General features: G+C 41.2%; 1 protein-coding gene across 3 annotated transcripts in view; it reads left to right on the top strand.

Annotated features, from left to right (window-relative positions):
* The window catches only part of TAOK3 (TAO kinase 3), an 84783-nt gene that overhangs the window by 36021 nt on the left and 21019 nt on the right, over window positions 1-27743 (top strand). For 2 of the 3 annotated variants that reach the window (XM_066978907.1, XM_066978908.1), the window contains 10 exons: window positions 4723-4794; window positions 5808-5909; window positions 6372-6417; window positions 7291-7387; window positions 10928-11041; window positions 12121-12212; window positions 14236-14329; window positions 15778-15859; window positions 21985-22152; window positions 25075-25281. In XM_066978907.1, coding sequence (XP_066835008.1) covers window positions 4723-4794; window positions 5808-5909; window positions 6372-6417; window positions 7291-7387; window positions 10928-11041; window positions 12121-12212; window positions 14236-14329; window positions 15778-15859; window positions 21985-22152; window positions 25075-25281 — 1074 coding nt within the window. The remainder of the gene's footprint in view (window positions 1-4722; window positions 4795-5807; window positions 5910-6371; window positions 6418-7290; window positions 7388-10927; window positions 11042-12120; window positions 12213-14235; window positions 14330-15777; window positions 15860-21984; window positions 22153-25074; window positions 25282-27743) is intronic. The other variant, XM_066978909.1, reaches the window with a different exon arrangement.

A 27743-nucleotide genomic window follows, 5' to 3' on the forward strand; every position in this document is an offset into this window, starting at 1 on the left:
TGCTGTTAGATGCTGAAAGTTGAATTGAAGCAGTTGGAAATTAATTTGCCAAACTGGAATTTCAAGATAATCTACTTGGTGCTCATAAGCTTGTAAATTATTGCAAATTAATAGATCTAGTGAATTAATGATTCAACATGCTTTTGGAGTTAAAAGCTATTTTTGTTAATGAATTGGCTTTGTGGCGGTTTGAATAAAGATACTGTGGAAGTCGCATCAAATTGCTTTCAGGCTTTTGAATGATTTCTATACTGTTCTGATAATTTAGGAGTTAGAGATACCTTTGAAATATCATTTTGCTTTGTCATCTTCATTTTACTCTCGTTTATCACATACCATAGTATCTCCAATAGCAAATGCTTTCATGGCAAAAGCAAAGGGAAAGTCTTAGGGGGGATGGGAATTCAAGAGGGAAGGGAGGTAGTGTTAACTGATAGTCAAGAGAATTTAATCTGGAAATTGAGAAGAATACAGTTAGGATCAAACAAAGCCAAACTGAAAATACTGGATTTGGAATTAATTATAATGGAGTCACTATCAGTGAAGCTAAAATAGAATTCAGTATCAAAAAACCATTCCAAGATAAATTTATGTTATATGGTAGTATGTCTTGCCACTCCAGAAGATCAAGCACACTGGAACTGAGATTTTTGAATATCAGACATTAAAGTATTTAGATAAGCTCTCTTACACCTGCAATGCTGACAGTAGCTAGCATGAGTGATCTGCAAGCACTCCCATCCGCCGTTTGTAGTTCTGTACAGCAGTGGAGCTGTTGGTGGAACCGAAGAGGTTTTCTGCCGTGGGGATCATCAGCAGTGGGACAGACACTTTTAGATGTTGGGTTAAGTGACAGGTAGGTGGAAGTATAATAGTAAATGTGTCAGACGATGAGTTTGTAAAATTTACAATACATGTTGATCCTCTCCGTAAGAAGAGCAAGAATTTTTTAGGTAGGAGGAGGGAGGTCCTGCTCAGTGTATCTCACAGACGAGGACAAGGATATGTGACATGCTTTAGGGCAGAGATGAAGTGGTGAAGGTGCTGCCTTCATCATTCAGCTCTGGTGGTCAGAAAGCCCTCGTGCTTCCAGGGAAAGAGGACGAGGAGTGTTAGAGAGCTACTAAGCAGGCTTACACCAGAGATGTCACCATGGTTAGGCAGAAGATTTTTGTGATTCCTCAGAGCTTCTCTTCCTCCTTTTCCCTGTATGCTTTGCCTGGTCTGTGCTTTGGAGAGCGTAGCCAGCCTGCAGCTTCTTACAGTGACCTAGCAGCAGCTCCATCCTCCAAGCTTGACAGCAATGGAAGGCACACTTGTAGTAAACTTACTATAGTAACATGGTGAACATAGGCAGATGCATCACCTCTTTTCCATGATATATCTGCTCTTCTTGGCCGCTCTGTGAGACTTAGGCTTTCTTCCCTGTTGCACGAAGCATTGAGCATACAGAAAATCATTCCTTGGGGTCTGTTCGCTGTCCTGCTGTGTACATAAGTCACGAGCAGGAACTCACCTGTGTGCAGTTTCAGGCAGATAGATGTCTGTCCGTTCGCCTGAGGAAGGCCTCTGCTTGTACCCTGCTTTGTGTGGCTCATCCTGGAGATTTTCCCTACCATGCAGGGGTGCTGTGCATCTTTTTGTTCTCCTTTTTAAAAGCTCCTTGCAGCCTGTCTAACATCTTGCTTCACCTTGGAATGAAGGGCTGGGAATAACATCTCACATCAAATAAGATCTCACATCATCATGGCGATGTTTCCAGGGGTCCTGACGTTCTTGGTATCAGAAGGGGAGAATAGGTCAAACACCCTGTGAAGGAACAGGGCTTCCTAAATCATCTAAATAAGTGGGAAAAGTCCTAAAATACTCCAAGGGTCAGGTTCCTCCCTGACTGGTTATAAAATTTCTAAAGATTGCGTTTGGTTTTTATGCAGTTCAGTGCTGCTTCCCTAACAGAACTAAATACTTAATAGCATGGACTTGTTGGGGTATTTGGCATCCTCAAGCCTACTGAAGTTCTGTGGGTGTGTATTTTAAAAAGGTGACAAGAAACCTTTTTCCTATTAAAAAAAAAGGAGAAGAGGAATATTCATGTCAGGCCTAATCAAAAAAAGAAGAGAGTGGTGCTCGAATGTATTTGTAGTCTCAGGCTCATGTGTTTTGCCATTCAGAAAATGGCAATTGAATAAACTTAATAAAGGATTTGGAGTTGTAACTTTCAGAGTTGGTGATTTTGATTGCCCAATGTATTATTACCAGTGCTTGGCAAGTTAACTTAAAACTTCTCTTGCTAGAAAGAAATGCTGCTTATAGCAGCAACTTGGTCCACAACGGAGAGAACGTGGCGACAGCTTAATGGGGCAGTTGTACCCTGCAGCACAAAGTTGTGGCTGACACAAGAGAGTGTATACTATGTGAAGATATTTGGAGACACAAGTATTTGGAAATTTGTTTAGAACACCAGCATGAACTCATCTATTTGAGTAAAATACTCTTGAGATCTTTTATGTGCTGAAGCAGGACAATGAGTGCTTAGGAAGGGTTTTGCCTTTGCCAGAAGTTACTTGTTTTATGTTTTCTCTAACTCATTTGATGAAGCGTGTGTGCTGGGAAGAGTAGAGTCTAAGTGTGTCAGCTCCCTTTAGTAATTCCTGTGCTCTCGTGGTTCATCCAACATCATTTTTCTTTGAAGTCACTGTGAGCATTGTGAAATGTCTTTGATTAATGCATTACTTGGAAGTATAGTACTCATCCTTGTGAGCAGTGGAAATGAGGATTTACCACATTTAGCTTTGATTGTATTCTAAGCTTTTAACTGACACTAGGTTTTTGTCCTCAAAATTGTAAGTGGTTAGAGGTGCTGGGATTTCAACAACTCTTAGGATTAAAACCTTAAGATGTTCCGTCCTTAACATGCAGAAATGAGGACAGTGCCACTCCAGGCAAGCAGAGCTCTTTCTAAAACTGAGTTCATGGCCTCTGGTCATCATCCCTGTGTCATACGGGTTCCAAAAAAGCAAGATTTTGCTGACTGAATAATGCTCATTGTACAACTGGGATCCGATGGCTCTGATAATAACATATTAAACGAGTAGCTAATCTGTAAGACAGAATCTTCCAATGTCTCATTTCTTCCTTTGACAAGACATTTTAAATTTACAATCAGATGCCACACATCCAATTCTGTTGAGTGTTTTCCTGAGCCTCCCTAGTACTGCGTTGATACGAGATTGCGGCAGTAACGATTACCTGCAGTTCAAGGACACTTGTTATTTATGTTCTGTTGCCCCCAAATACCGAGCATTGTCTACTAGCCTGACTTACTGTTTGCAAGGATTGGCTTTCACCTTGAAGCTAAGCTATTTAATGAAGAAAGCAAAAATAAAGAATGGGGGCTTCCATTTTAAAGGTAGAAAAGAAGACTTGGTGTGGACAGAACTGGAAAACTTGTATGCGATGTTACTACCGTGACCACTTGCTCAAGGAGAAAGCTTCTTGGGGTAACAATTATTTCCATGCAGGAATCAAATGAGTAGATTGCAAGCAAATACAGCGGCTTTGTATTTTTTCCTGCTTATACTCTGGGCAGAAAGCAAGTCCGTCAGTCTGTTTGAGAAGCATGAGTTAGATGTCAGCTCTCTGAAAATCTGCTTTTGAAGATCTGTTTGAAGAACTGCTTTTTTTGCATTAAAATAGGTGAAGTTTGGGGCCTGGCAAATTTTGTGGAAAATGTAAATGTCCTGATTTTTTTTTTCTGGTCTGCTTTTAAGCTTGATTCCACGGTGGTTTTTCAGATAAGGTGGTTTGCATTTCTATGAATAGCATGGCTCCACGATTTGACATCTGCTCAACCACCAGCAGCGAAGAGAACAACTGTGTGCAGATCGCCTACATTAGGTGACCCAGTTTCATAAGTGAAGTGAATGACATTCCTTTTGTCACTACAAATTCATTCCTGAAAACTTGATCTTTTTGTAATAGCACAAGAAAACCAAAATAACTTGCTTTCTAACAACCCTAATGGTAATACGTGGGAGGAGGTCTGTGCCTCATCAATGTGTTTTGAACTGTAGGAAAGTCACACCCTCTCTGCTTTAATAGTGTAAAACTAGATAAATCAGTCTTTTGACGTACAAAGGTTTGAAAAAAAGCCCAATATTGAACGAAACTGGACAGAAGCAGTCTGGACCCATCTGTCTTTTTTGACTGATTTTCAGAACCAAAAGTAGGTGTGTTTTTTTTTTCCCTAGAGCAATGCATGTAAAGCACACAGACATAGTCCTAAAATGATGCGATTAAAATCACAATACAGCCTTTGCCTTAATATTGGAAATAACTGGACCAAAAACAGTGAATCAGAGAAAGTGCTGATTAGAGGAGCAAACTAATCGAACGCTGCTTTTACAGCAATTCCAATGAAACTATTTTGCACATTCTCAGTGTGTGAGATGCTGAACCTTGTTCTGTGTATCAGTAGAGAGGTAGCAAGTGTAGAAAGGGCTGAGGCAGGGACAGTGACTGTGGATAGATAAATAATGCCAGAAAAGAGTGCTAAAATAGCTGTCTCATAAATTTTATCACCAGGCAGGTGTTTCTGAAGTGTAAGAGCTTTCCAGGATGTGATATAGGAGAAGAAAGTCTGTGTTTGCTAAAGGCATGGCTCACTCCACGGGGAGGATTTAAAAATGATTTTTTTTCTAATTTATTTTTTTCCTCCTCCAGGCTACAAATTCCCACACTAATGAGGTGGTGGCAGTCAAGAAAATGTCCTACAGTGGGAAGCAAACGAACGAGGTAAGATGGTGAAGCCAATTCTGATGCAAAAGCTGGTACAACTATAATGTAAATCTGGTCAGGGGAATTAGCTGAGTATTTCATTTGACACCAGCAGAGCAGCTTTCTAATGCTGTAGCTGTTGCTCACTTCCATAGGAGGCATGGAGATTTGTAGAGGAAAAATGAGTTTATGCAAATTTTGACAAATAGTTCAGTTTAAGGAAGTGAATGGGAATTCAGAAATAACCAACCTACAAGCATTCTGTAATAAGGGCATTAAGAGCACCTGGGCTACTGAAACCATAAACCGCAACTCTTTGAGGTGTCAAGTGAAATGTATAGCTGACCTGAAACACTTCTCAGGATCTACAGAATAGAATGGCATAGACATCATATTCAGAGTATCAGTCTCACTTCAATGGTTGCTTGTTAATTGCTCTTATTTATTCCTATTGTGGTGTCTTGATCCAAACAGACAACCCAAGCATATCAGGTTGACATGTAGTAGAGAAAGTGGTTTTTCGGGCCAAAGGGGATGTTCGTAATTCATTTTTCCTTACTTACCTGTTGGTCTCCTGCATGTGCTGTCTATAAATGTTCCAGAGGTCTTGCAAACGTCAGTGTCCTTGTGCTGCCTTAAAGAAGGAAGCAAACATCTCCTCTCTCTGTACCACGTGCTGTAGCTGTTGTCTGTTTGGGGGCAGGTGGGTTCGTTACTGAGTTTGAGACCACAGGCCAATTCATTGTGCTTAGCAGTAGCAATACTCTAAGTAAAATGTATTGCAGATAAAACGAGAAAATACATTTTTTGCTGTCCTCAAGCTAAATGTGTCTTAGAGTGATCTTACTGCAACAGGGACCCCCACAACTTCAGTACAGCTGTGCTTTTGCAACTACAGCTCTTGTCATCTTCACGTAGTAAAATTGCATTATGGCTGCTTTTCAGACTGCACTACAGTGTGTGGTGTATGAGAGTGTGTAGGGGGTGAAGCGGGGAAATGTATTCATGTCTTTTTGCTTTGTTTTTATTAGAAATGGCAGGATATCATTAAAGAAGTCAAGTTTCTACAACAGCTGAAGCACCCCAACACCATAGAGTATAAGGGCTGTTACCTGAAAGAGCATACTGCATGGGTGAGTGGCATGGTATTGGGGGTCTTGGTGTGCAGAAAACTTGTGGTATGGCAACTAGGCATCCAGTACATGCAGCAGTATTCATCCCATGCTTCCCGTAGTCCCTTTCTTCTAAAAAAAAAAAAAAAAAAGGTTTCCAGGTAATTTAAAAGAAATGGATATTTAAGATACTGGAACAGATCCCCACCTCTCTGTGGCAGGCCTTTGTATTCAAGCAGGTTAAACAATAGTTATGGAACATCCTCTGGAGATCTCCCCACAGCTTTCCGGTGCCTGAACCTTCTTTGCAACAAATTAGGATGTCATTGCTGGAATTTGCTTGGAGCATTTTATTTTGTTGATTGCTGATTGCATTTCTTAAAACTTCAGGTTTTACTTCTGCTGTTTCTCAGCCACCCAAGTAGTAACTGTTTATGGAGGAGCACGTATCACATTATTTAAAAGCATGCTTTTTTCTTGCAGTTGGTTATGGAGTACTGTTTAGGATCAGCTTCTGATTTGCTAGAAGGTGAGTTCTATATAGTCTTTGATTTTCTTCTCTTCTAGTGTCCCTTCTGAGTACAGTGGGAGGCTGTTTTCTCACAAACTGGTATTTTACAGATGGTAGAGGCAGTCTGTCTACACTACTTCATTCTGTAGCTAGAATCCCAGTGTTCGTGATGCTAAGGATAAGCTGAGATTTTCCCAGAAAGCCAGTGCTACATATAGTTGGCATGTCTGTTGTAAAAGGAAGGTACCTTTTACAACACATTCCTGTGGTTTCTGCTTTGATAGAAGCAGGCTGCCTGTTATCTGACTATCCATAATAAAAACCTGTAGAGATCACCTTTGTCCCTGCCTTGCAGTTCATAGGAATAGTCACAGATAGCTTTATAAAACAAGAGACTAATATCACCTGAAAACTAAAGCCGCAGCACCTACAGAGGAATGGGGAATCTAAGCCATAATTTGCAAAAACTATTACTCTTTGCGGGCTGTATATTTTTGATCTAAGAGACTCAGACAGGTGCATGCTGGTCAGATCCAGGGATCTAGGGAAGGTGCTTTGGGGCATCACTTTGTACTTAGTATTCCCCATTTTCCTGTGGTTTTGCTATGGGGAAAAAAGTGGGAAGTTTTTCTTGTTAAGGACTGAAGTTGTATTTCACATACATTTGGCAAGCTGTACTGTTGGCCCTAGCAGGACAGCGAAAAAACATGCTTAACGTGTGAAATATACACAAAGGCTGTGTGCAGACTCAAAGCTGCTACAGAAAATCAGCATGATGAAGATGGTGCTCACCTCATGGCTTGCAAAACTGGAGAGGTTCCTCCTGTTTAGAAACATTATCAGGAAAAGATTGCACTTTTCTGATGTTTTTTCTTGATTTTTTTTCCTTAGTTCACAAGAAGCCACTTCAGGAAGTGGAGATTGCTGCCATCACCCACGGTGCCTTGCAGGGGCTGGCCTACCTGCACTCTCACTGTAAGATTCATAGGTAAGGCAGAGCTCCAGGCGGCTGTATGTCCTTCCATCTTCCCCTGGCTGGAGCCTGAAAATCACTGTGTTAAGCAACTTTGGTAAAGGTTCTCCTGCCAAAGTTCCCTCTAATGGACTTGTCAGTACACCCATGCCAGAGTAGATTTATAAATAAAAGCCATTGGCTGTTAAGGAACACATTCCTGCTGAAATACTTCAATGCAGCTATATTCCAGAGCCGAATTCTCTTCTATATTAGCAACTGTTCCCTGCAGACCCTGGTAACAGAGTACACCTGAATGCTGGCAGAAAGCATAGACAGGAAAATACACACCCTAAATTCACCTAGTAAAGCAGCGTGATAGACACAGCCTATTTTTAAGACATTTTGTTTTTTTCACATGTGAGTAAGTAAAATCAGATCAAATTTATGCATCCAGAAATCAGCTGATGAAAGCACAACTCAAGGCTAAAACTACCTTAAGAGAAATAAGAGCACACAGAGGAGGATGTTATAACAGGCTGCTCATGGGTGCCAGCTCCTGGATCTATCTTTTGTAATGTATTCCTTTCCAGGAGTTCTGATTTTTTTTTCACTTATGTGTCAACAATGTTGCATGTTCTCATTTTGTGTTTTTGTCATATTTTGGAAACTGCTGGTACTCTATGTCAGGGAGTTGCTGTGAAAAGGGTGAGAAATAGATTAGGGTAATGTGAGCGAGCAGTCATCAGGATGAAGCAGCTTGGGATTAATTCGTGGGGTTAAAAGCCTTTCTATAGTCTACTGGCAAGCTGTGGGCAGAAAAATTGTATACTTGAGGCTCAAACAATAAGGAATTTAATTATTTGTCATTTATTAGAATAGAATAACTATTTGGGGTGTATCTTCTCAAGGTTATTTTATTAGGCTTAAGGAAAATATTAAGTTAGAATGTCAACTTATGAAATTAAAATGATTTCTGGTCAACCCTTTACATATATGCACTTATTTGTGCATAACAATACCTATTCTGAACTAACTTTACACATGTTCAGAGTGCATTAAATTTTGTTTATAGTAAATGACTGTCTCTGTGGGCTCTACTGAGAATTAGTTTCTTGGTAGTCACGAGGACTCCTTAACACGACACAACTAGTGTGCTGTACAGTCAGCAATTTCACGTGCTGAATCCTAGCTACTCCGTGTGAACTGCCCATTAATGCGCTTACTGCATATCACGAACAGAGCTGGCTATTTCTCTTTGAAACTGGGAAAAGTTTCGCTCTTGCAGTGTGCTGGGCAACCACGAGGAATGTTAAGATAACTACCATGCAGGTCTTTCCTATCTGACTGGTTTTCTACCAAGGAATATTTTGCCTTTTAATTCCTGAGAGGAGAAGGCAAGGCCTCTCTCAGAACCATCAGGAGAATTTGACTTTTCTGATAGATGCAGTTTCTTATACAGGAGAGCTGAAAGATTGCCTTTTCCTAGCTACGTTGTCTAGCAGGGAGGAGAGCCGATGCGCCCAGCCGCAGGGGAGCTGTGTGTAAAATCCCTGGAGTAAAATCCCCTGCTGTGGCAAGTGACAGGAGCACTGGGGCAGGTGGAGCAATGACGGTGAGGAGGGACCAAAGCTGGCAGCTGGGACAACTTTGGTTTCCCTGCCCAAAAGCCAGGAAGGCAAAACGAGTGTGACCTGGAATGGGGGGACACCTTGTGGAGATGCGGGAAAAAGCAAGGCCCTGATCTCATCCTGAGCTCCCTGGGCCTCCCCCTTACCACTTAGTCCCAGTGGCACTGTGCGGGATGGCAAAGGGTGGGATTATCCCATTAGGCTGCAGACACGAGGCGAACTGAAGTTAGCGCAGATACCTAAGCTGATGCCTGAGGTGCCTGCTGAACCGTGAGGGTAGCAGTGGAGACAAAGCAGAGAGGACAGGACTTTTGCTGTCTCTGAAGTACTTCTGAGGGTTTGTTCTTGTGCACACAAGGCGTCGTTTGGTACTTGTCCTCATGCAGAAGTGACAGATGCATAGACCCAAAACATGAAGGCTTATCTGAGTAGCACGTGTGCACCAAAAATGCTGTAATGTTGGTTTTGAAGCAGTGTTGTCCCAGGAGTGGGGAAGCAGAGGTTCTGAGAGTCCAGCTCTGCTGCTGAAGCATTGTAGGTCTGTGCCTGTTGCTGCAGCTCTTGTTATCCCAGCGTTGCCTGTCCTGTGTGCTGCCCTTTGGAGATAAAAGCATCATGCTGAGCTTCAACAGTCTTTCAGCTGGCCTGTTCCTCTGGGCCTGCAGTGATACTCACTTTGTGCTTGGTGCACAAAGTCGTTATGCTTCAGCTGTTGTATGATAATTCAGCGTATGCAGCAAATACAAGGTGGCTTTGTTGCCCCTCCCATTTATCTAATTAGCTTGCTTTTTCACAAGGTCACAGTATGTGCGTGTTTGGCAATACCCTGTAACTTGGAATCACAGAATCATTTAGGTTAGAAAAGACCTCGATGATCATCAAGTCCAACTTGTCTGTATTGGACGTCTGCTACTACTGATAAGTGGTTTTGATGTTTAAGGACTTACAGCTGAACACCAGATACGAAAAGCTTTTTTTCTTGATGTGTTTTTTATTTATAGATATATTTTTTTTATTTGAGAAGGCACCAAAGAGATATTCCAGACTGTATGGTATACCCAGCCTGGCTGATGGATCACTTATGTGTATTCAATATATATTGAGGGTCTGCTTTTGCAAAATTAAACAGTGTAAAGGCAAACCTGGCACGTCTAGTGTACAGCTTTCCCTTTGTTATTGAGGTGCTGTCTTAGGGTTTCGAGGAACTTCATTATGTTGTGATTTTTCAGCTGCAATGTATAAGGAGACCTGAATTTCTAAAAGCAATTCTCCTTTTTTAATCTGATGTGTGCAAGAAAAAAATATTTCAGGTATAACAGGCCAGAAATCCTAGGGATTAGAAGTAAATGGTACTCAGACAAATTCTTCTCTAACTTTGAATAGGCCCATTGCCAGGTTTCTTAGAAGGCATGCAGATGGAGTTAACCTTTCTCAGCATTTTATGGGCAATTAATTTGTAATTAACCCACCTACTGCTGGAGTTGGGAAATGTATGGTGCCAAAGGTGTTGAAAGTGTCTTGTGCCATATGTACTGCAGTAGCTTCATTATTGTTAATTTCTGAAATGTATGAATTATCTGAGACTTGCAGGAAGTTAAGGGACCCTAGGTCACTTGAAAGATTAAAATAACATTTTTGGTATCTGTCGCATCTTGGGTATTAGGGGGAATCTCTCCTTGATCTCAGTTTGGGACTTGCAACCGTGGCCCATCTCCTTGTCCTTCATTCCCCAGCACGCTTTTTGGGTGCAGTCAGATTTCTGTTCCAAATAAAGTCAGGTATTTGATCTCTCTGGTTTTCTATAATACCCGGCTTCTAAACAACTCTCATTTTTTTAATGAATATTTAATTTGAGAACAGGTTAGCAGAGTTCTGTGTATGTGTAATTTTTTCAAAGCTGTTCTACTGTAACCAGAAGTGTACTTTTTTTTTTTTTCTTTTAAAGGGATATTAAAGCTGGAAATATTCTTCTAACAGAACCAGGTCAAGTGAAACTAGCTGATTTTGGGTCTGCATCTATAGTCTCCCCTGCCAATTCTTTTGTGGGAACGCCTTACTGGTGAGTAAAACGTGGAGTACTTCATGGAGTACTTCAGTCTTTTTAAGACTGCTGTCCTACATTTCCAGCATTCCACAATCTAAAAACAGTATCTGGCATAAAAACTACATTGACCAACTATATTAACAAAGCAGCGTTTTTACAATTCCCCTGTCCAGTTCTTCAGGAGACAGGTTCTTTCTCAGTGCCCATGAGTAGAGGTAGATTGTGCAGCACTTTGAAAGTTAATGTTTTGACTGCTATAATACCATTGGCTTAAAAATTATTGACATTTGCCATAGTAGTGGAACTAAGGCAAACGCATGGAGAAAGGGAAGTTTCTTAATCCGGCTCCACAGACTGGAAGCCACACAGCTACTTAGATTCTGTTTTGAAGAGGCTTGCTTAGGGCTCACTTGAGTTGCTTAGCATTCCTAACGTAGTGGGCCAGCATAGCTTTACACTCCACTTAGTTTGTGGCAGACCTCCCAGGCATTTATGGGAGGTCACCTATCGCCCGACCTCTGAACAAGCCCATTTGGCAGGAAGCCTGCTTCATCTTTGAAGAACAAAACCAAATAGGCTGCATTTTTGCAGGCTGGCCCTGCTGCTTTTTCCCCCCTACATTCATCCCTTTATCTTGGACCATCATATTTCCCTGTTCTTCCAGATTTCTCTGTTCCTTTCATAGCTACGCTCACAGGCTGCATGTATCTACTGGAAAATTCTCCTGGTGTGCCCATGGAAAAACCACCATCTCTGGTGAGAGGTGGTGTCTTTAGGACTCTCCCAGTCCCTGCTGTCTGCCTGCAGGGACAATGCCTTTGAGATTAGTGTGGGTCTCCCACGTGCCAGCAAGTTTTGCTAACAGCAAAGTTGGCCTCTTATTTACTTCCCTTTCTTAATCTACCTCTTGTATAAGTTTCTAGTGCAGGCAAGCTCTGTTTTGTTTCAGCATGGCTTTACTCAGCTCCATGCAGGCCCTTGAAGTTGTGGCCCGCTGTGCTGCTGAGGATGATGAAGCCATCTCATTGTAAGCTATGTGCTGGGAGTCACAGTTTGTGTCCTCTGACCTGCGTGTTTTGTCCTATGGTTGGTAGGATGGCACCAGAGGTGATCCTTGCTATGGACGAAGGGCAGTATGACGGAAAGGTGGACGTCTGGTCCCTTGGGATCACGTGTATTGAGTTAGGTGAGTAAATACTTTGCAGCTGATGTGAATAATGAACCCTCCCCAATAATTGCTGGGAGGTTCTAGAAAAAAAAAAAAAGGAAGATTCTTATTCCTTAAAGTTTATTCTTTAAAAAGCCTGACTTGGAAAGCAGTGACGGTTGAGTTAAACCTTTAAGTGGCAAATCAAGTGCAAACCACTAATAATGCTGCTGCACTTCTATGTTCATCTGGTGTGCAAGTTCAAGAGAGACCACATTTTGCAGGTCTATTTTGCAAATACCGAGCCCCCTTTATTGGCTCTTCTGAACTGTCTTTTAGTTTCCAAACCAGTGCTTATCCTAGAGGTTGCCAGGCTTTATTCACTGAGAAGTAGGATTTTGGTGCCTATGGAGACTGGGCTCCCTATATGACAAGTACTTTTATTCCTTGGGGACTGTGTAGAACTAAACACTTTCTGTGTCTATGTAACTGTTCAAATGTGATGCTTTAATCTGTCATGGATATCTGTGCCATGTTCTGAACATATCCTCAAAGACATGGCCAGTCTTAAGAACTGTTGTGATCTGTGCTTGGCAAACACCTACTTCATTTCCCCGTGCTCATTCAGTGTGTTAGGAAAAGCTTCAAGTTGAAAATGCCAGCTGTTTTCACAGGTAATACCCAACTTGTGAACTCAAAACAGTGTCAGAATTGTGGAAGTAATGTTCTGTGTTCAAGTTGCTGCATCTTAATCAAAACATAGTGTATATAAAAGAATTCTAAATACTTAAATTTACAGACTGATTAAATGCTGATTTTGGAAGATGTGTAATGGCCACAATGAGGTCTTTCATATGAGGAGGTGTAGTGCACCTCACCTGAATGCATGGCCAAGCATGAACAAAACTGCAGAAACGCTTCATGAAATGGAGTGAGACATAAGCAAGTCTCCAGTATTTCTGCTGGGGACTAAGAAACATCTTACCTCTTCGTACTTTATATGACTTGTCCCCTGCTGTTCTGCTATAGAACAAAGTGCTGCTATTTTTGCTTGCTCCCAGAGAAGAGGAAAGTATGGTTTGCAGTCTGTGTTTTTTACAAGCTGGGTTTTGAGAAGGTTGGAGCAACTGTTATGCCAAGATGTCCTAAGAAGTTGTGTTAGAAAGGACCTGCCTTTAATTTTCAATTCTTCTTTTCAATTTGAGCAGTATTAAACTTAAAGCTTTGCCTTTGCGTGATTCTATATCTGAGCATGGGGTCAGGAGTGAAGGGGCAGATCTCTTGATGAGCACCACTTGGCTTTCGGTGAATGCTGGTGTCTTAATTTCTTGTCCAGCCAAAAGTAAGCAGTGTTTAAAGAGAAGAAAACACAGTGGTTTGTGCATGTGTGCTGCATGTCTAGGACAAGTGATTGCTCTGATCTGACCTGACATGAACTTAAAATAAATAAATAAAGATAACAAATAAAAAAGTAAAAATCTTGGCATCACTGTCTGCTTGGCACAACTCACGTGGCAGTGAAAACTATCATTGCTCAGTTTCTGTGTAAAATCTGTTTGGGGGCCGTCAGGCAGGTGTCCTCTCAGGAGTGCAAGGACGAGGAAGAGCTTTGATAAAGAGGAGTTAAACGCACACCTGGCAAGTGAATTTGGCAACCTGTCCGACTTCCACAGGTGACTGCCAATGATAAATGAAATGGGCAGCAGCTCTTCCCTAGGTATGGATGCCATGCTGGATGTCTGAGCTCTGTTTTAGTCGGCTGCTGCTGATTTTTACCGTGGAGGATTAGCTGTGTAAAGTTGCAGTTGAGGTAAAATGTACTGGAAACTTTTCCTTACAATTTGCATCCAGTTCTTTGGATTTCTTCATCCACTCTTTGAGTGAATAACAGCTTTCCTTGAGTGGTTGTCCTGGAATAACCTAGAAGATTACAATAATTGGCTTAAATGTGATGACAGCAATAATGAGCTATTGATCTAGCAGCGATACCTTGCTCATGCTTCCATATCTTTCTCCTTTTCTTTCCAGACTGCCTTATCACACCTTTCTCTTTTCTTTCTAGCTGAAAGGAAGCCTCCACTTTTCAACATGAATGCAATGAGTGCCTTATATCACATAGCCCAGAATGATTCCCCTACGTTACAGTCAAATGAATGGTAAGAGAGCTTATTACCAGGTTTTGTGCTTTGTTTCCCTAAAAACGCTCTACAAGGCTCTCTGCATGGCTAAAATCTGACAAGAAAAGTGTTTGTTGCAGTGGAGTGATTTGACTGCATTCTTGAATAATGCTCCTGTGTAGGCAGGCTCCGTTTTGACCTTCTGTCACTTTGGCTGTGCTACAATCTAAATGTGTGGAGGTGATAATTATGGGGCTGTAGATGCCGCAGGAATTAAAATATTCTTGGATACATTAAGCCAGCCTTAGCTCGGCATCAGCGAGGTTTCCAGCTGCAAAAGATCTCTGACAGAATTGTTAGCATTATGCTACAGCTGAAATGTGAAGGGAAGGGAGAGGAGAGGCTACAGAGGTAATTAGATTTTTTTTTTTCAGTGAGGGACTTCAAAAGTCATCAGAGCTGTGTGGCCAGTAAATACTCCCCATGCTATGAGCTCTCGTTCCAGAATCTAAGCTTTGATACAAGAATATTTTGTTATTCTCTGGGAGCAAAGGCATTGCTCCATGTCCTGCTCTTTTTACTCAAGAGTGGAACGTAGCCATTGAGTGTTGCTTAGTAGAGTCTGCAGATGGCTTGAAACAATAGCTCCTGGAGAGGTGGGAAATTCCCCCATTAGGCATTTAAGTAGCATAATTATTTCATTGCTAATCATTTTATCAAAACCACTCCACATCAATTTCCTTATTTCATCATCTTTCTTTTGTCCATTTTTCAAGATTCAAAGAAATTGCTTTCATATCTCCACACCTATACTCAGATCATTCTGTGCAGAATTTGCAATGCAGAGTAGAAGCAGCTTGGGAATACAGTACAAGAATCAGTATTGTTGATTGCAGGCAGTTCGTTTATAGTCACCTGTTTGCTGTCTGTGACTTTGAGAGCACAAGGAGCAAGCAAGGTGCCTTTTATGCTGCTTTTGAGATGATGAGCATCTGGAAGATTAGTTTTCTTTCAGGTTGTGATGCAAGCTCACATGAAGCCTGAAGTTTCTTTGAACCTAACCATGTACCAAGATGCTTTCCTGAGTCAGCGTTGCAAATGGTGGGAAGCATCTAGAGAGCAGGGAGTCATTTCATCAGCTAACTTAGCAAGCACATTTCTGGAGTTGCTGTGAATTTCATTGTCATCTAATTTTAAGTAGCTGAAGTAAAATTGAAAACACTGGCTGGTACACAGAGTTCTTGTTCGGCTTTCATTTTGTGGCTGGGAATAACTGCCGTGTCTGTATCCACAGCCTTTAACTGCTGAAAGAACTGGTGGGATCAGCTTACTCAGAATTTAGAAAAGTCAGTTAACTGTTGTGCCCTAGTACTTGAGAACAAATTAGTCAGAGTTTTTCTTTTGCTCTTTGCTAGTACATTTGTGTATATTTCAGATATTAAGCTTATTTTTAATTTAAACCTTTTTTTTTTTTTTTTAATTTACAGGTCAGACTCCTTTAGGGGATTTGTTGATTACTGCTTACAGAAAATACCTCAGGAAAGGCCATCATCAACAGATCTATTACGGGTAAATTTTCAAATCTCTTTCAGAAATTTAGGAAAAATGTGTTCGCCTACCCCAAAATAATTCTAGTGGTGGTGAATGAATATTTTCCCTTTTCCAAAACACTATTGCTTTTTCTCTTGTCTGTATCAGTAGTTTTGGGGGGTCTTTTTTAAAGTACCTTTGAAATTTTAAAGGAACTAATAACTGCATGTGTTCAGATGCATGTTGTTACTGGCCACCACAGTACTGCTTCCCATGATCTGAATTTGGAATTCTCTTTATACCTGCTGGAATAGGACTGCATTCTACACAGTTTATTGGACAAGTTTCTTCTCTGCGAGCTGAAAAATTTGCAGAAGCCTTGTGCTTTTTGGTAGTGCAAGGCTGGATTCCTGTATGTCTCTAAGGCTGGGATTTGGTTGCCTTTTCTCTGCATGCACCTTTCTAAGATATCCCATCAAACATCCCATCTTCTAAGGCTGCTAAGGCAGAAGAGTCACGCTCTTTGTTTCCTGAAGAACTTTGTGGCCTTTAGGCTCAAGTTTGAAAGCGTGGTGGCCTTGCTAGAAGTGCTGGAGTATTTTAGGCTATTTAAGGTTACAGGTAAAATCAGGAAATGGTTACAATTCCCTTTATAACATGATGCTCAAGAGTCAAAGTGCTGGAGAAAAGTAGAGGCAGGCTGTGTAGTAGAATGCTTATACTGCTGAGTGAGGAGTTATTTAAGGGAGCAGCCCAGCACCCTGCTCCTCGTACACCCCAGAGCTTGGCAGAGGTTACTTTTGTACTAGAGAACTTGCAAGCCCCGTGAGCCAGCAGAGAGAGTGACAGGTCCTTCAGCTGAAGGAGGGGGCTGCCAGCAGGGGGGTAGAAAGGTGTCATATTGATATATTTAATTATTTTTATTTTTCTTCCTTCAAGACAAAGCTGCACATCCCTTAACTGAAAGTATTATCAAAGACAGACAGGTCCAAAGCTGGATCAGTTAAATCTGTGCTGCAGATGTGAATACCAAGCAGTAATTTTCTGTGTAGGGAGGCCTTAGGAGCATGCTTCTGAGCGCTTTGCAGAAGAAGGAACTTTGACCAGCCTCTCTGCTACGCTGCAGTGTCAGTAGGATGCCCTGAGTTGAGCTGCACTATGTGGCCTCTGAAAGAGCAGAGAAGAGATGAGGGAAGAAACTGGAGGCTAGCCTAAAAATGACCTCTTTGGGGCATTTGCATGATTTTGTGTAAAGTACTGTAACTGCTGACTTCCCAATTGTGCCTTAATTTTTCTGTTTATCTTCTTGAGTAGAGAAGAATGTTATTTTTCTGTTGTGCAACAGGCAATATTCGCTACCACGCTTATATACAATTTCGGTGAAGATTTAAGGCTTGTATTTTGCTACAGATCTTCTCTGTGGAAGCAATAGAAAATCTGAAAAGCCATTTTAATTGCTACTCAAACTCAAGACTTAACCAGTCTTCATAAGATGCACAGGCAATAGCAAATCTATTGCAGAGCTGGAAGTACTTTGAGAATTATACTCCACATGATGAGAGGATTAGGCTCTTAATGAAGTTTTACAGATAGTCACCGATTAGTTAAAGAAACAGGGGTATTAGGGATGGAAAGAGCCTGAGTGACCTAGGTTATGTCCTGGCCAGGCCGGGATTGCGGTGGGTTGCTCTGAGCTGTCCTGTTTCATTCTTTTTCAGCGCGATGCAGATGGAGTTCAGGAAGGTTATCACAAACTTTTTTTTTTCCTGGTAATGTCAGCGTGATTAATTCCAATCTGTTCATACCTTTCAAATCTGTTCACAATCATAGAATGGTTTGAGTTGGAGGGAACCTAAAAGACCATTAAATCCACCCCCCTGCCATGTCAGGGATACCTCACACCAGACCAGGATGCTCCAAGCCCCATCCAGCGTGGCCTTGAACACCTCCACGGATGGGGATCTTTCTGCCTGCTCTCACTTCAGCTCTTTTCTTTTTGCTCTAGTCTTGTAAGTCATTCCTTTGTGCCTGTCTCATCCTGGTTTGGGGTTAATTTCTGTCCAAAGTTCTGCTGGCTGGACAGGCATTTTTGGCTAATGTGCTATCTCAGTGTGTTACTCCAGGAGTGGTTACACAGGCTGTGCTTGGCACTGCTACGGCGGTGGGGTTTGGGCTGCTTCATTCTTCTGGCTGCTGTCTTGTTCAGAGGTCTTGAGAATTTACTGGTTAGTGCCACCTGTAGATTATTACTTAGCGAGCGAACTCTGCATCTATTTTCATTGTGTATTTCCAGCCATTACATTTTTCAGCTTCTCTAGTCATGCGATGTTGTATTTCTATCTGCTCCTGATCCCATTTTCCAATCATTTTTTTTGTCCTAGATGGGCTTTGAGGAATTCCTCTCGATTAATTAACGCCTTCTAATGTTTGCTCCTTTGCTATATTCGTGTATCATGCTTAGAAGTTAAAAGTAGCACTAACAGAATAGGCCTGGGTTAACTTATCAACTACCAGAAAGTTGTTTATATCCCTTCAGTAGTTCCCATACTGAACCCAATTAATTAGAGCTAGTTTTGGAAATAACTATCATTTTGGAAAGTGCCTTGTGCAGCTTCATAATAGCCATGAGCATGTAGGAGGGGGACCCATGCTGGGGCTGGTGTGTCCTGAGTTTGACAGAGCCTTGTCAGCAAACCCTAAATCAGTTCCGTTTTCAAGTCATCAGCGTTCAGTTTACCTGAGAAGTACAGGAACTGTGTATAATTCCCAGGGCTTTGTCTCTGGAAAATTCAAGAGCAGCCTTTCTTTAGAAAGTAGGGATGTGTGAAATCCTGTCCAGCCCCTTCTCCATCAGGCTTTTTTTTTTTTATTTTTCATTTTTAAGTATCTCCTTTCTATAAAATTGATTAGTGGCCCTGCTATTCCTCTGGTTGCCGTACATAGCTGCTGGTGAGAATTGCATGGCATGCTGCTGTTTCACACCAGGTAAACAGGACTCGGGTTTTTCCTTAAATATTTGAGCAGAGGAATTGTTAGCTCCGTAGGGTGTTTTGCTTAATTTCCACAGTAGGTTAGATTGCTGCTCTGTGTCTACCTGCCAGCCTTTTCATGCTGATTTCTGTTCTAAGGCTACCATTCAGCCTTTGTTTTATGGCTTCTCTTGTTGCTTTTTCAGCTCCGTAAAATGCGTTCTCATGGATGTTTCTGAATCTCTTGGTTCTTGAAGTGAGAAATCGAAATCATGCACTCTTTACTGAATAGCTGGCTTTGCACTTGCTTCTGTCTTTGCTTTAAGCCTGGACCATATAGAATATTTAACCCTCATGCCTTCACTTTCCAGGTAAAGGCTGACAAACGAGCTTGTTTTTACTTTCTCTTCAGCGCCCGGTATATTTTTCCTGTGATCCATTTGTGCTGTGGCACATAACCAGCGTTTTGTTCTCCGGTTCTGCTTGCAGCACCCCGACAATCCTTTGACCAGCTAATAGGTTTATGTTGTGGGTTTCAGAATGATTCATTCATGTGGATTGGCAGTCTTTCTGCTCTCTAGGAATAGTGTAAGTTCATTGAAGGATATGATTTCAGGAGTACCTTAGGTTGGAGTCTGCACAAACAATTGGAGCTGAGATGTCATTCTTAAATTATGTATATTCAGTCTTTTTGTTTGGTTTTAGACTTTCAGAGCAGTACCCCAGATGTTCCCTCCCGCAGGAAACATCTCCTCCCTAAAGCTTGTCAGATTATAAGATTCGAGATCTTTTTTATTTTAGGGTTTTTTTTACTTGCATATAGTAAACAGGAATAGAGAGAAATTTTTGTGGCCACATTTTCTTAAAGGGAACTGAATTTTAGGAGGTGTTTTAGAATGTATTCAATTTCAGTTTACTGTCTTGGATGAAAACATACCAAACGTATCTCAATAATATTTTCACTTTCAAAATTAAATTACAAAATTCTCTTTAAACACTTTTTTCTTATTTTTCTCAGCTTGTATGATATTCCCAGGAGACTTGGTTCTGTTGGTTACTCTTCCAGCCAACTTACTGTTTGCCTTTAGGTTAACCACTTCTTTTTGGGTCTGTTTTTTTCTTTCAGTTTGAAGAAAGTATACAAATTAAGTCCTATCAGCCATCATTTCTTACCAGCTTTTGCAGTACCTAGCAGAGCAGTGACTACATCTTATAAATGTAGTTCAGTTATTTCATGCAGATAAGCATTTAGAATGGTGTTCTTGTTACACAAGACTTTTGTTTATGTTCTTATGCATCTGCCTTATAGTTTCCATGTGGTCCCATTCTAATATTTGAGGAGCTTAAATATGAAGCACATAGCTTGTCACTTAATGAAACGAGTATTTGCAGTGTTAAAGAATATGCATAAACAAATATACACTGGATAGGTAGGATGGAGTTAAGTTCGGGATCATTGTTCCAAGTGCATTACTGCTTTCTAAAAATTACCTATTATCTACAATGAGATAAAAATGGTTACCTTTTTTCTAATCATAAATAAGCTGCAGGTTGTTTGCCGCTGTTTACAGAGAAATAAATGGTGGAGATCTGAAAGGAGCAGAAATGAATCATTTTGCTTCTGCGTGAAATAACATGTAGTATTTTTAGTTATAATTCAAAAGTAAACACCACCGCTGCTAGCAAAGAAATGGATACTGAAGTGACTAGCTTTCTCCCTTAACAGAACTGAAATGCACAATAGTTTGAATTCAATTAAAAACAAGAAATAAGCCTGCGGCATGATTCTTCCTGTGCTTATTTAGAAATCATTAAAAGATGTTCTCGTCAACTTTCTTGCGCACAAGACTTGTGTTTTAAGAAGGGCTGGGTCTGTTGTGTCTGTTACTACAGCTACAGGTGGCTGTATTAGTGCTTGAGTTTGAGGGGTGCCACCAGATCCAGGGGAGAGATGTGTTTCCCCGAGTTCACCAGCTGTGGCCAGAAGGACCAGGCAGGCAGATGTGATCCTCCTGAGACCTTTGCAGCTGGGGTCCAACCGCTGAGCTCACTAACAAAAGGCCAACCTGGCATTTGCAGTGCAGGGTAGAAAACTTTATTTCCTATTCCTATCTTTCATTGTTCACATTTCTAGAAACACACAGGTGATGTTTGTGCTTTAAAGCTATCTCCTATGGTGTATATTAAGCAGCGTACCCAAACGCAGTGATCCCATACAGAATATTGGCGAGCGTATGCTCAGACGGTTTACGTACTCAGAGGTTGAATCAGAAAGCTGCAGGGTTTTCAGACTCCATCACCAGTTGTACAGCGCAGGAGGACATGGCTGATAAGTCAGAGCAGAGCATTTCATCATGTACTTAAGTTCCCTTGAACAACTTACTGTTAAGTCTGCACTTAAAACCTGTGCTTCTTGTACATCCTTAGGGGTTGGTAAGAACTGTGTTTTTTTTTTCTTAAACTCTTTTCTTAAACTCTTTGATAATAAACAAGCCTTCAGTCTTCTTACTGGTTTGCAGTTGGAATAGGTCAGATGCAGGGTAAATCTTTGCATGAAGCTTAGGCAGGTAATCTTCCATAATCAGGATTGATTAATCTTCATCCTTTATGCATTTTGTTCATTTTTAAGTCCTGTGCATTTGCAGGGTTTAAAGTGGCAGTGTCTTGTTCCTTGTACACTTAAAGTGAAGGGGCTTGGGAAGGAACAAATCAGCTCTGATGCTCGGAGAGCCCAGAAAACCTGACCTCGGTCCAAAAAGTGGATCAGGGAGTCGGGGTAGAGAGCTTTCAAAGGACCTCTCTGCCCACCACCCTGCTTCTCCTGCCACTGATGTGTACGTGCACATGAGTTTCAAGTCGCAGAGTGATATTTGCTCCTTTCTCTGTGCTCTGCGTTTGATTGTGTTCTGTGCTGAAGCAGTTCCTCTGACTTCCCAACAAAGCGCTTTGCAGCCTACGCTTCAAAACTCAAAGGGCATAGCATGATCCGTTTGGTTGTTTGATACAGTGATGAGTACGGTACGGGTAATCAGTGCTGAGCGTGCTGGAGTCTTTCGTAACAGGTATTAGTAACTACTGAATGTGAACTGGTGTCTCATGCCCCTCTTGGGAGGGAGAAGTCCCTGTGCCCCTGTTTTCACATCAAACATACTAGTGTCATGTCTGAGACCGTGTGTTTTATTTCCTTGATTATAGCATGATTTTGTTCGCCGAGACCGACCACCAAGGGTACTAATAGACCTCATACAAAGGACAAAAGATGCAGTACGTGAACTGGATAACCTTCAGTACCGGAAAATGAAGAAAATCCTTTTCCAAGAGACACGGAACGGCCCACTGACCGAGTCTCAAGAGGAGGAGGAGGTACTTCTATTTTGTTACCCATTTGCACTGTTCTAAATCATCTTAGGGCAAGTGAGATGTTCCTGTCCTTAAGGGGCAGAACAAGCACAGCCAGATATGGATGCAGTCCATGTTGTTGGAATATCATCTGAACCAGCAGAGACAGGATAGGATAATGAGCATTAGCAGCCATTACTCAGTGTTAGATGTGCATTTATTGGCAACTTTAAACCTTTGTTTTTTCAAATGGTTGCCTTTCTTCTGAAAGCTTTAGGGAAGAAACTCATTTGAAGGGAGATTCTCTATGATGAAAAATAACTCGGATCCTGTATGAAGGAGGGCCTATTGATGGTCCAAGGTTTCCAGTCCTACAATCACAACCAAGACCAGTTGATTAATGCTAATATTTTTTTGAAATTAACATAGGCCCATTACTTTATAGTATAGTTACCGTGAGCTGAAAAGCAAATCACCAAATTAGTAAGACTTGTTTTTTTAATTTTTAATCTTTTTTGCTTTTATATTAAAGATATAAAACTCAGCTGCAATTTAAATCTTGTAATAAACAACCCACTTAATCAGGGTATGATAATTGACACTAACTGTGGCTCAGAGAAGAAAAACAGTCATTTTTCAATTGATGAGATTAGATGGAAATTTATGTCGTTTGGTGCGGGCACATTAGATAAATAAATCGATGCCTGGTTCTCAACCACAAAAAATCACAGACAAGTTGATGTTTTTATTCCTTTTTGCTGCATTACAGCAAGATCACATGCAGTGAGATGCCCAAGTTTAGTGTATGTGTGGGGACTTGGCTTTGAGGCTTGTGTATGTCAGATACTCTTTTAAGGCTAGGCTAGAGCGTTGGTTTAAGAGATGGGCAAGTTTGGATGTCAGGAGAGCACACAGCAAGAACAGACTGGTGCTTAATACTGCCCTTCACTGTGGGGAAGATGCACAAAAGCAGCAAGAACAGCAACCACTGTGGTTAAAGCTACGAAGCGCTGCTGTTCTGACCCTCCAGCTAGGCAACTTTAAATCTTTAGGTTATTTATCTGGGGGAGGGAGAGCGGGGGCGTCAGATTTTTGCACTGAAAACTTCAAGCTATGTCCACCTATGTGTGACAAACTGCCGGGAGAGTGACAGAACCGGAAGCACAAGGAAGTGAGCTTCCCACTTGACAATTCAGCAGATCCAAGCTCAACAGCCAAGGTGTGGTAACCGTTGACTCTGAGATGCATATTCTTCTGTTCTTCCCGTCCCCACCCCTAAAAAGGGGGAAAAAGTGTGTCTCCAGGAATTAACACTAATGAAGCTCACACTCTGCATGTGCACAGCATGCCCTGCACTGGGATTTACCCTTGAGCTTGCGTACTACAAAAAGAGGTTGTATTGCTCGTGTGTACATTGCTTACTTGATGGTGAAGTTGAACACAGCACTCGCTTCAGTCACTAATGGTTAACAGAAGCTGTAAATGCCACAAGCCAGTTTCTCTTCCTACCTTAGTGTGAGGGACATTACAAATCCTTATTTTTAACACTAAAAATAATACTAATGCTTTCCTCAGAGCTCTTGAAAGGAACTAAAGATCATTTGGAAAGTATTTAAGCCCGGAAGTCAACATTGAGGTTGCATATGCAATCTCTTCTCTGCCCTTTTGTACATATGTATTTATTAGTTACATAGTCACATTCTCATCTCGGATGCCTGATTGTGTTATTTCTTCTGCAACTTTATATAAGCATCCTGGAAATGTTTTTATTCTCCTGTGTATACATTCTCTGTAAAATAGTATTCTTTTGTATTTTGGAATTTAAGTGCTTTTACACAGGCTCTGAATGATCTGCTAATTGCTTAAAAAATAATCAGACAATCAAATACGTATCTGTCAAGTCTGTCAAGTTTATCTTTCTTTCAGTTTCCAACCAAATGAGTATCCTGTTAATTGATTTGAAATGTAATTCTCCCCAAGCTCACTTCGGAGGCCAGGAGGAACTGGGTGCAGTAGCAAGCAATTCATTTTGGTGAACTGAAGCTATTTCAGAGCAGGAGCTGAAGGCTGTTCAGAGCTCTCAGTCCTCACTGAACTCACTGCAAGCATCTTCAGTCCCGTTAGTTTATTACTGGGGACTCCATACGTTCTCAAGTCAGTCCAGATTAAGCTCATACTCAGGGATTACTGAGCTGATACGAGTATACAAGCAAAAGAAAAAAAAGAAGTTGCTAACTTCTGGTATTTGTCTGTAGAAGAAAAACATGTCCTATGTGAGGAACAATTATTTAGGTATGTCTAAGCAGATTACAATAACTTTAATCGCTGTAATAATGCAGGCTCTTCTGAGTCAGCTGTTTAAAGGTGAATGAAGATTACATAAAAATTTATCTTGGCTGAAAACACAAAGATAGTATGTTGTTTTTAGCTTGAAAGAACGTCACTGCTGACTGCTTGGGACATGGAGGTTAAAACCTCTGCACCTATGATGAACCTGAGATAGCAGAATCATGAAAAAATGGGTTCATCATTTTGCATTTCTTCTGACCCACAGAACGTGTTGCAGCATATACAAACTTGGAACATCACTTTAATACAAACTTCAGAGATTGTTCCTATCTTATTTATGAGACTCCTTTCACCACCAATCCAGTATTCCTGGATGCCTCCTATTCAATCCAGCGTCATGCCCAGACTTACTGCTATGTGCAAAAAACTGTCCTGACGTCTGATTTATGAGGATTGCAGGGGAGGAGGCAAAAGCTCACTGCCCCCTATGGAGTGCTGCATAATCCAGGCAGCCTTGAGAAACGTAGTTGCCGAAATACTGAGCAAAACCCCTTTAACTCTGCAAAGTTGCCTTTAAAGCAAACCTCGGGCACCGCAGTCACCCGTTGGGTAGGTGACCTCCTGCGGTATCTGTAACCCATGCCCCTTGTTTTATAGGACAGTGAGCATGGATCAAACCTGAGTAGGAAGATGGACAGTCTGGGCAGCAACCACTCCATCCCGAGCATGTCCGTGAGCACAGGCAGTCAGAGCAGCAGTGTGAGCAGCATGCAGGAGGTCCTGGATGAGAGCAGCCCTGAACTGGTCATGATGCATAGTGACGAGAGCACAATTAATTCCACTTCCTCCGTTGTTCATAAGAAGGTATGTCCTCTGGTGCTCTCCAAAGCTTCCTGCCCTCCCTGCTGTCGCTCGTGCTGTGTAGGGCCCAGCGAGCAGTGTGCTGTGGTCTTGTGCTGAGCCGTTTGCTGAGAGCAGGAGCTGGTGATGGGCTTGCCAGAGTCAAGTTCTGTGTTTTTTTTTTAATTTTAACAGCTGAGCTGCGTTCAGATAATCTCTGAAAATACAAAGAGATGGCTAAGGAAAGGTAGCGCTGTCCGTGTGTAGGCAGGGCCCACGCAGACTTACTGCATGCCTCCTTACCTGCCCCGCATGTGCACTCCTTCACCTCTGCTCGTACCTTCAGTTCTTGTCTTCTTGTGAATGAGTGTGCTGTACTGTGTAGCACGGTGACAAGTGGTCACAGCAAAGCTAACTGTTTACCAGTCACAGTGTATGATTAAAATCTGCTTGCACTTGGATTTCCCTCATGAGAAGTGGAAGTGTGCAGAACTTTGGACCCTTCCCACGAGGTACGTTTCCAGTTAAATACTACTCACTGCTGCTCTGCTCTTTCGCTGCATGCTGTGATCTGTTGCCTTTTTGTTTTCTTGGTGTTAGATAGCAAACTGAAGTTGTCTACCTCTAAGTCAGCATCTAATCTGTAGGATTGTTTGAGTGAAATAGTTTTGGCTTGGCCTTAGCAGTGTCATTTACTAGTGGGCAGTAAAGCGTAGGCTTTGTGTGATTGCGTTTGCAAAGAGCTTCAATGTGTACATGTGCTTTTTGCCAGAAGAGCTAAAACATTACAGCAGCAATAAAAGTATGAGTTTCACATTTGTGGGTTGCAACAAAGCCTGGTTTTAACTAACTAAATATTTGTAAGCCTTTTTTTTTCTCCTGAAATACACTATTTATGCAGCTGAATATTGAAGCGTTTATAAAAGGGACCTCTCAAGTAATTTTGTCTCCAACAAAAGATTGTCTTACATATTTAAAGATATGGGAAGATAAGATGTATATATTTCAGTGGGTTACGTTTTTGTCAAATATGTTTTCAATAACACCTTTAGAGAGAGACCTTTTTGGAAAAAAATAGGTACAAAAGGCCAGTCCAAGGAACCATCGGAACGAAGAGCAGCGTGACTGATCTTACGTTCTGGGTGATTATAGTTGGAGCTTGTTTCTCATGTTGTGTAGGTTTCAAGAATGTGTATTTTGATTTCACATTGCCAGGTAGTTATATTTATGTATGCATTAAAATAGAAGTTGGAGAGATTGATTTACACAATAGTACATTATAATATTACTGATGGATCGGTGTCATTACAGTTGATGAAGACAAAATGTGAGCCAATCCTGCCAGACCTAAATTGCATTTGTGAAAGAAGTAGAGTTCCTGCTTGCATTAAGAATACTATTTCACTCTGTACTGATTGTATGGCACTTGCAAAGTACAAATACAGGAAGACTTCTGAGGTTATGAATTCAATCCTCTTAGAATTGTAATAACTGCTATGTTCTGTAAGATGAAGACATTCAGCTGAGAACAATGCTCAGTTCAGTTAGGCTCCTTTTAAAAACTCCCTAATTCACGGTTTATGTATGGTGTCATATTTAAGTTATGGACAGAAGTAAGTGTTAGCTGCCTCTGCTTACAGGTACCTGTGGGCAGGGAGCATATACTCTCATAATCCTGTGGTTGCACACTATACGTGAGACAACACTTGCACTGTGAAAAAGCGTAATTATGACACCACATGAATGTTATCACTTGTTTGGAAGAACAGATCTTACACACCTTTAACGGAAGTAGTGTAAAAGAACTCACGTAGAGGTCACTTAAAGCAGATGTTTTAAAGTAATTTTGGAAGTACAAGAGCCAGATTTGCACTGATGGTCTTTATGAAATAGTTAACAATGGGCCGTGATTACTGCTCCTTGGACTGGAGTAGGTGTCATCGCAATTGGCAAACGTTACCTTCTGCTGTATGTATGCATTTAGAGTATGCATAGCAGGATATATACTACCCTGAAAATATAGTTTTAATTTAATATGTCTTTTTTAAATTGTCTGTTACTTTGGGCAATGCAATTTTAAACAAAAAATATAAAAAATATATATTAATATATACATGAAAAAAATAAAACTGGAACAGGACATTTCAGGGGGTTTGTGTACACATACATTCATTCTGTTTTCAAGTTAAAGTTCTTTATTCTGAAAAAAAAAAAAGAAAAAAGTTCAAATTGTGCTTGCTTTAACTGTTTCTGTAAACTGTTTAAGTTAATCCACACAACCTGTTTTTGTACTACCAGGTGAGAAGTAGGGAGCTCTGTAATGCTCCGGAGCCTAATCACAAACAAAATTAAAAGAACCTGGGGGTGCATGTTTAAAGTTAGCTGTTGTTTTGCGTTTCATCAGCCTTTAAAGGCTAAAAAGAAAATACAGATGAACATAATTAGCCAGCTGTCTGCATTATGTGGACACAGGGTCGTCTACTAGA

Source organism: Anser cygnoides, chromosome 17 (assembly GCF_040182565.1).
Source record: "Anser cygnoides isolate HZ-2024a breed goose chromosome 17, Taihu_goose_T2T_genome, whole genome shotgun sequence".
NCBI lineage: Eukaryota > Metazoa > Chordata > Aves > Anseriformes > Anatidae > Anser > Anser cygnoides.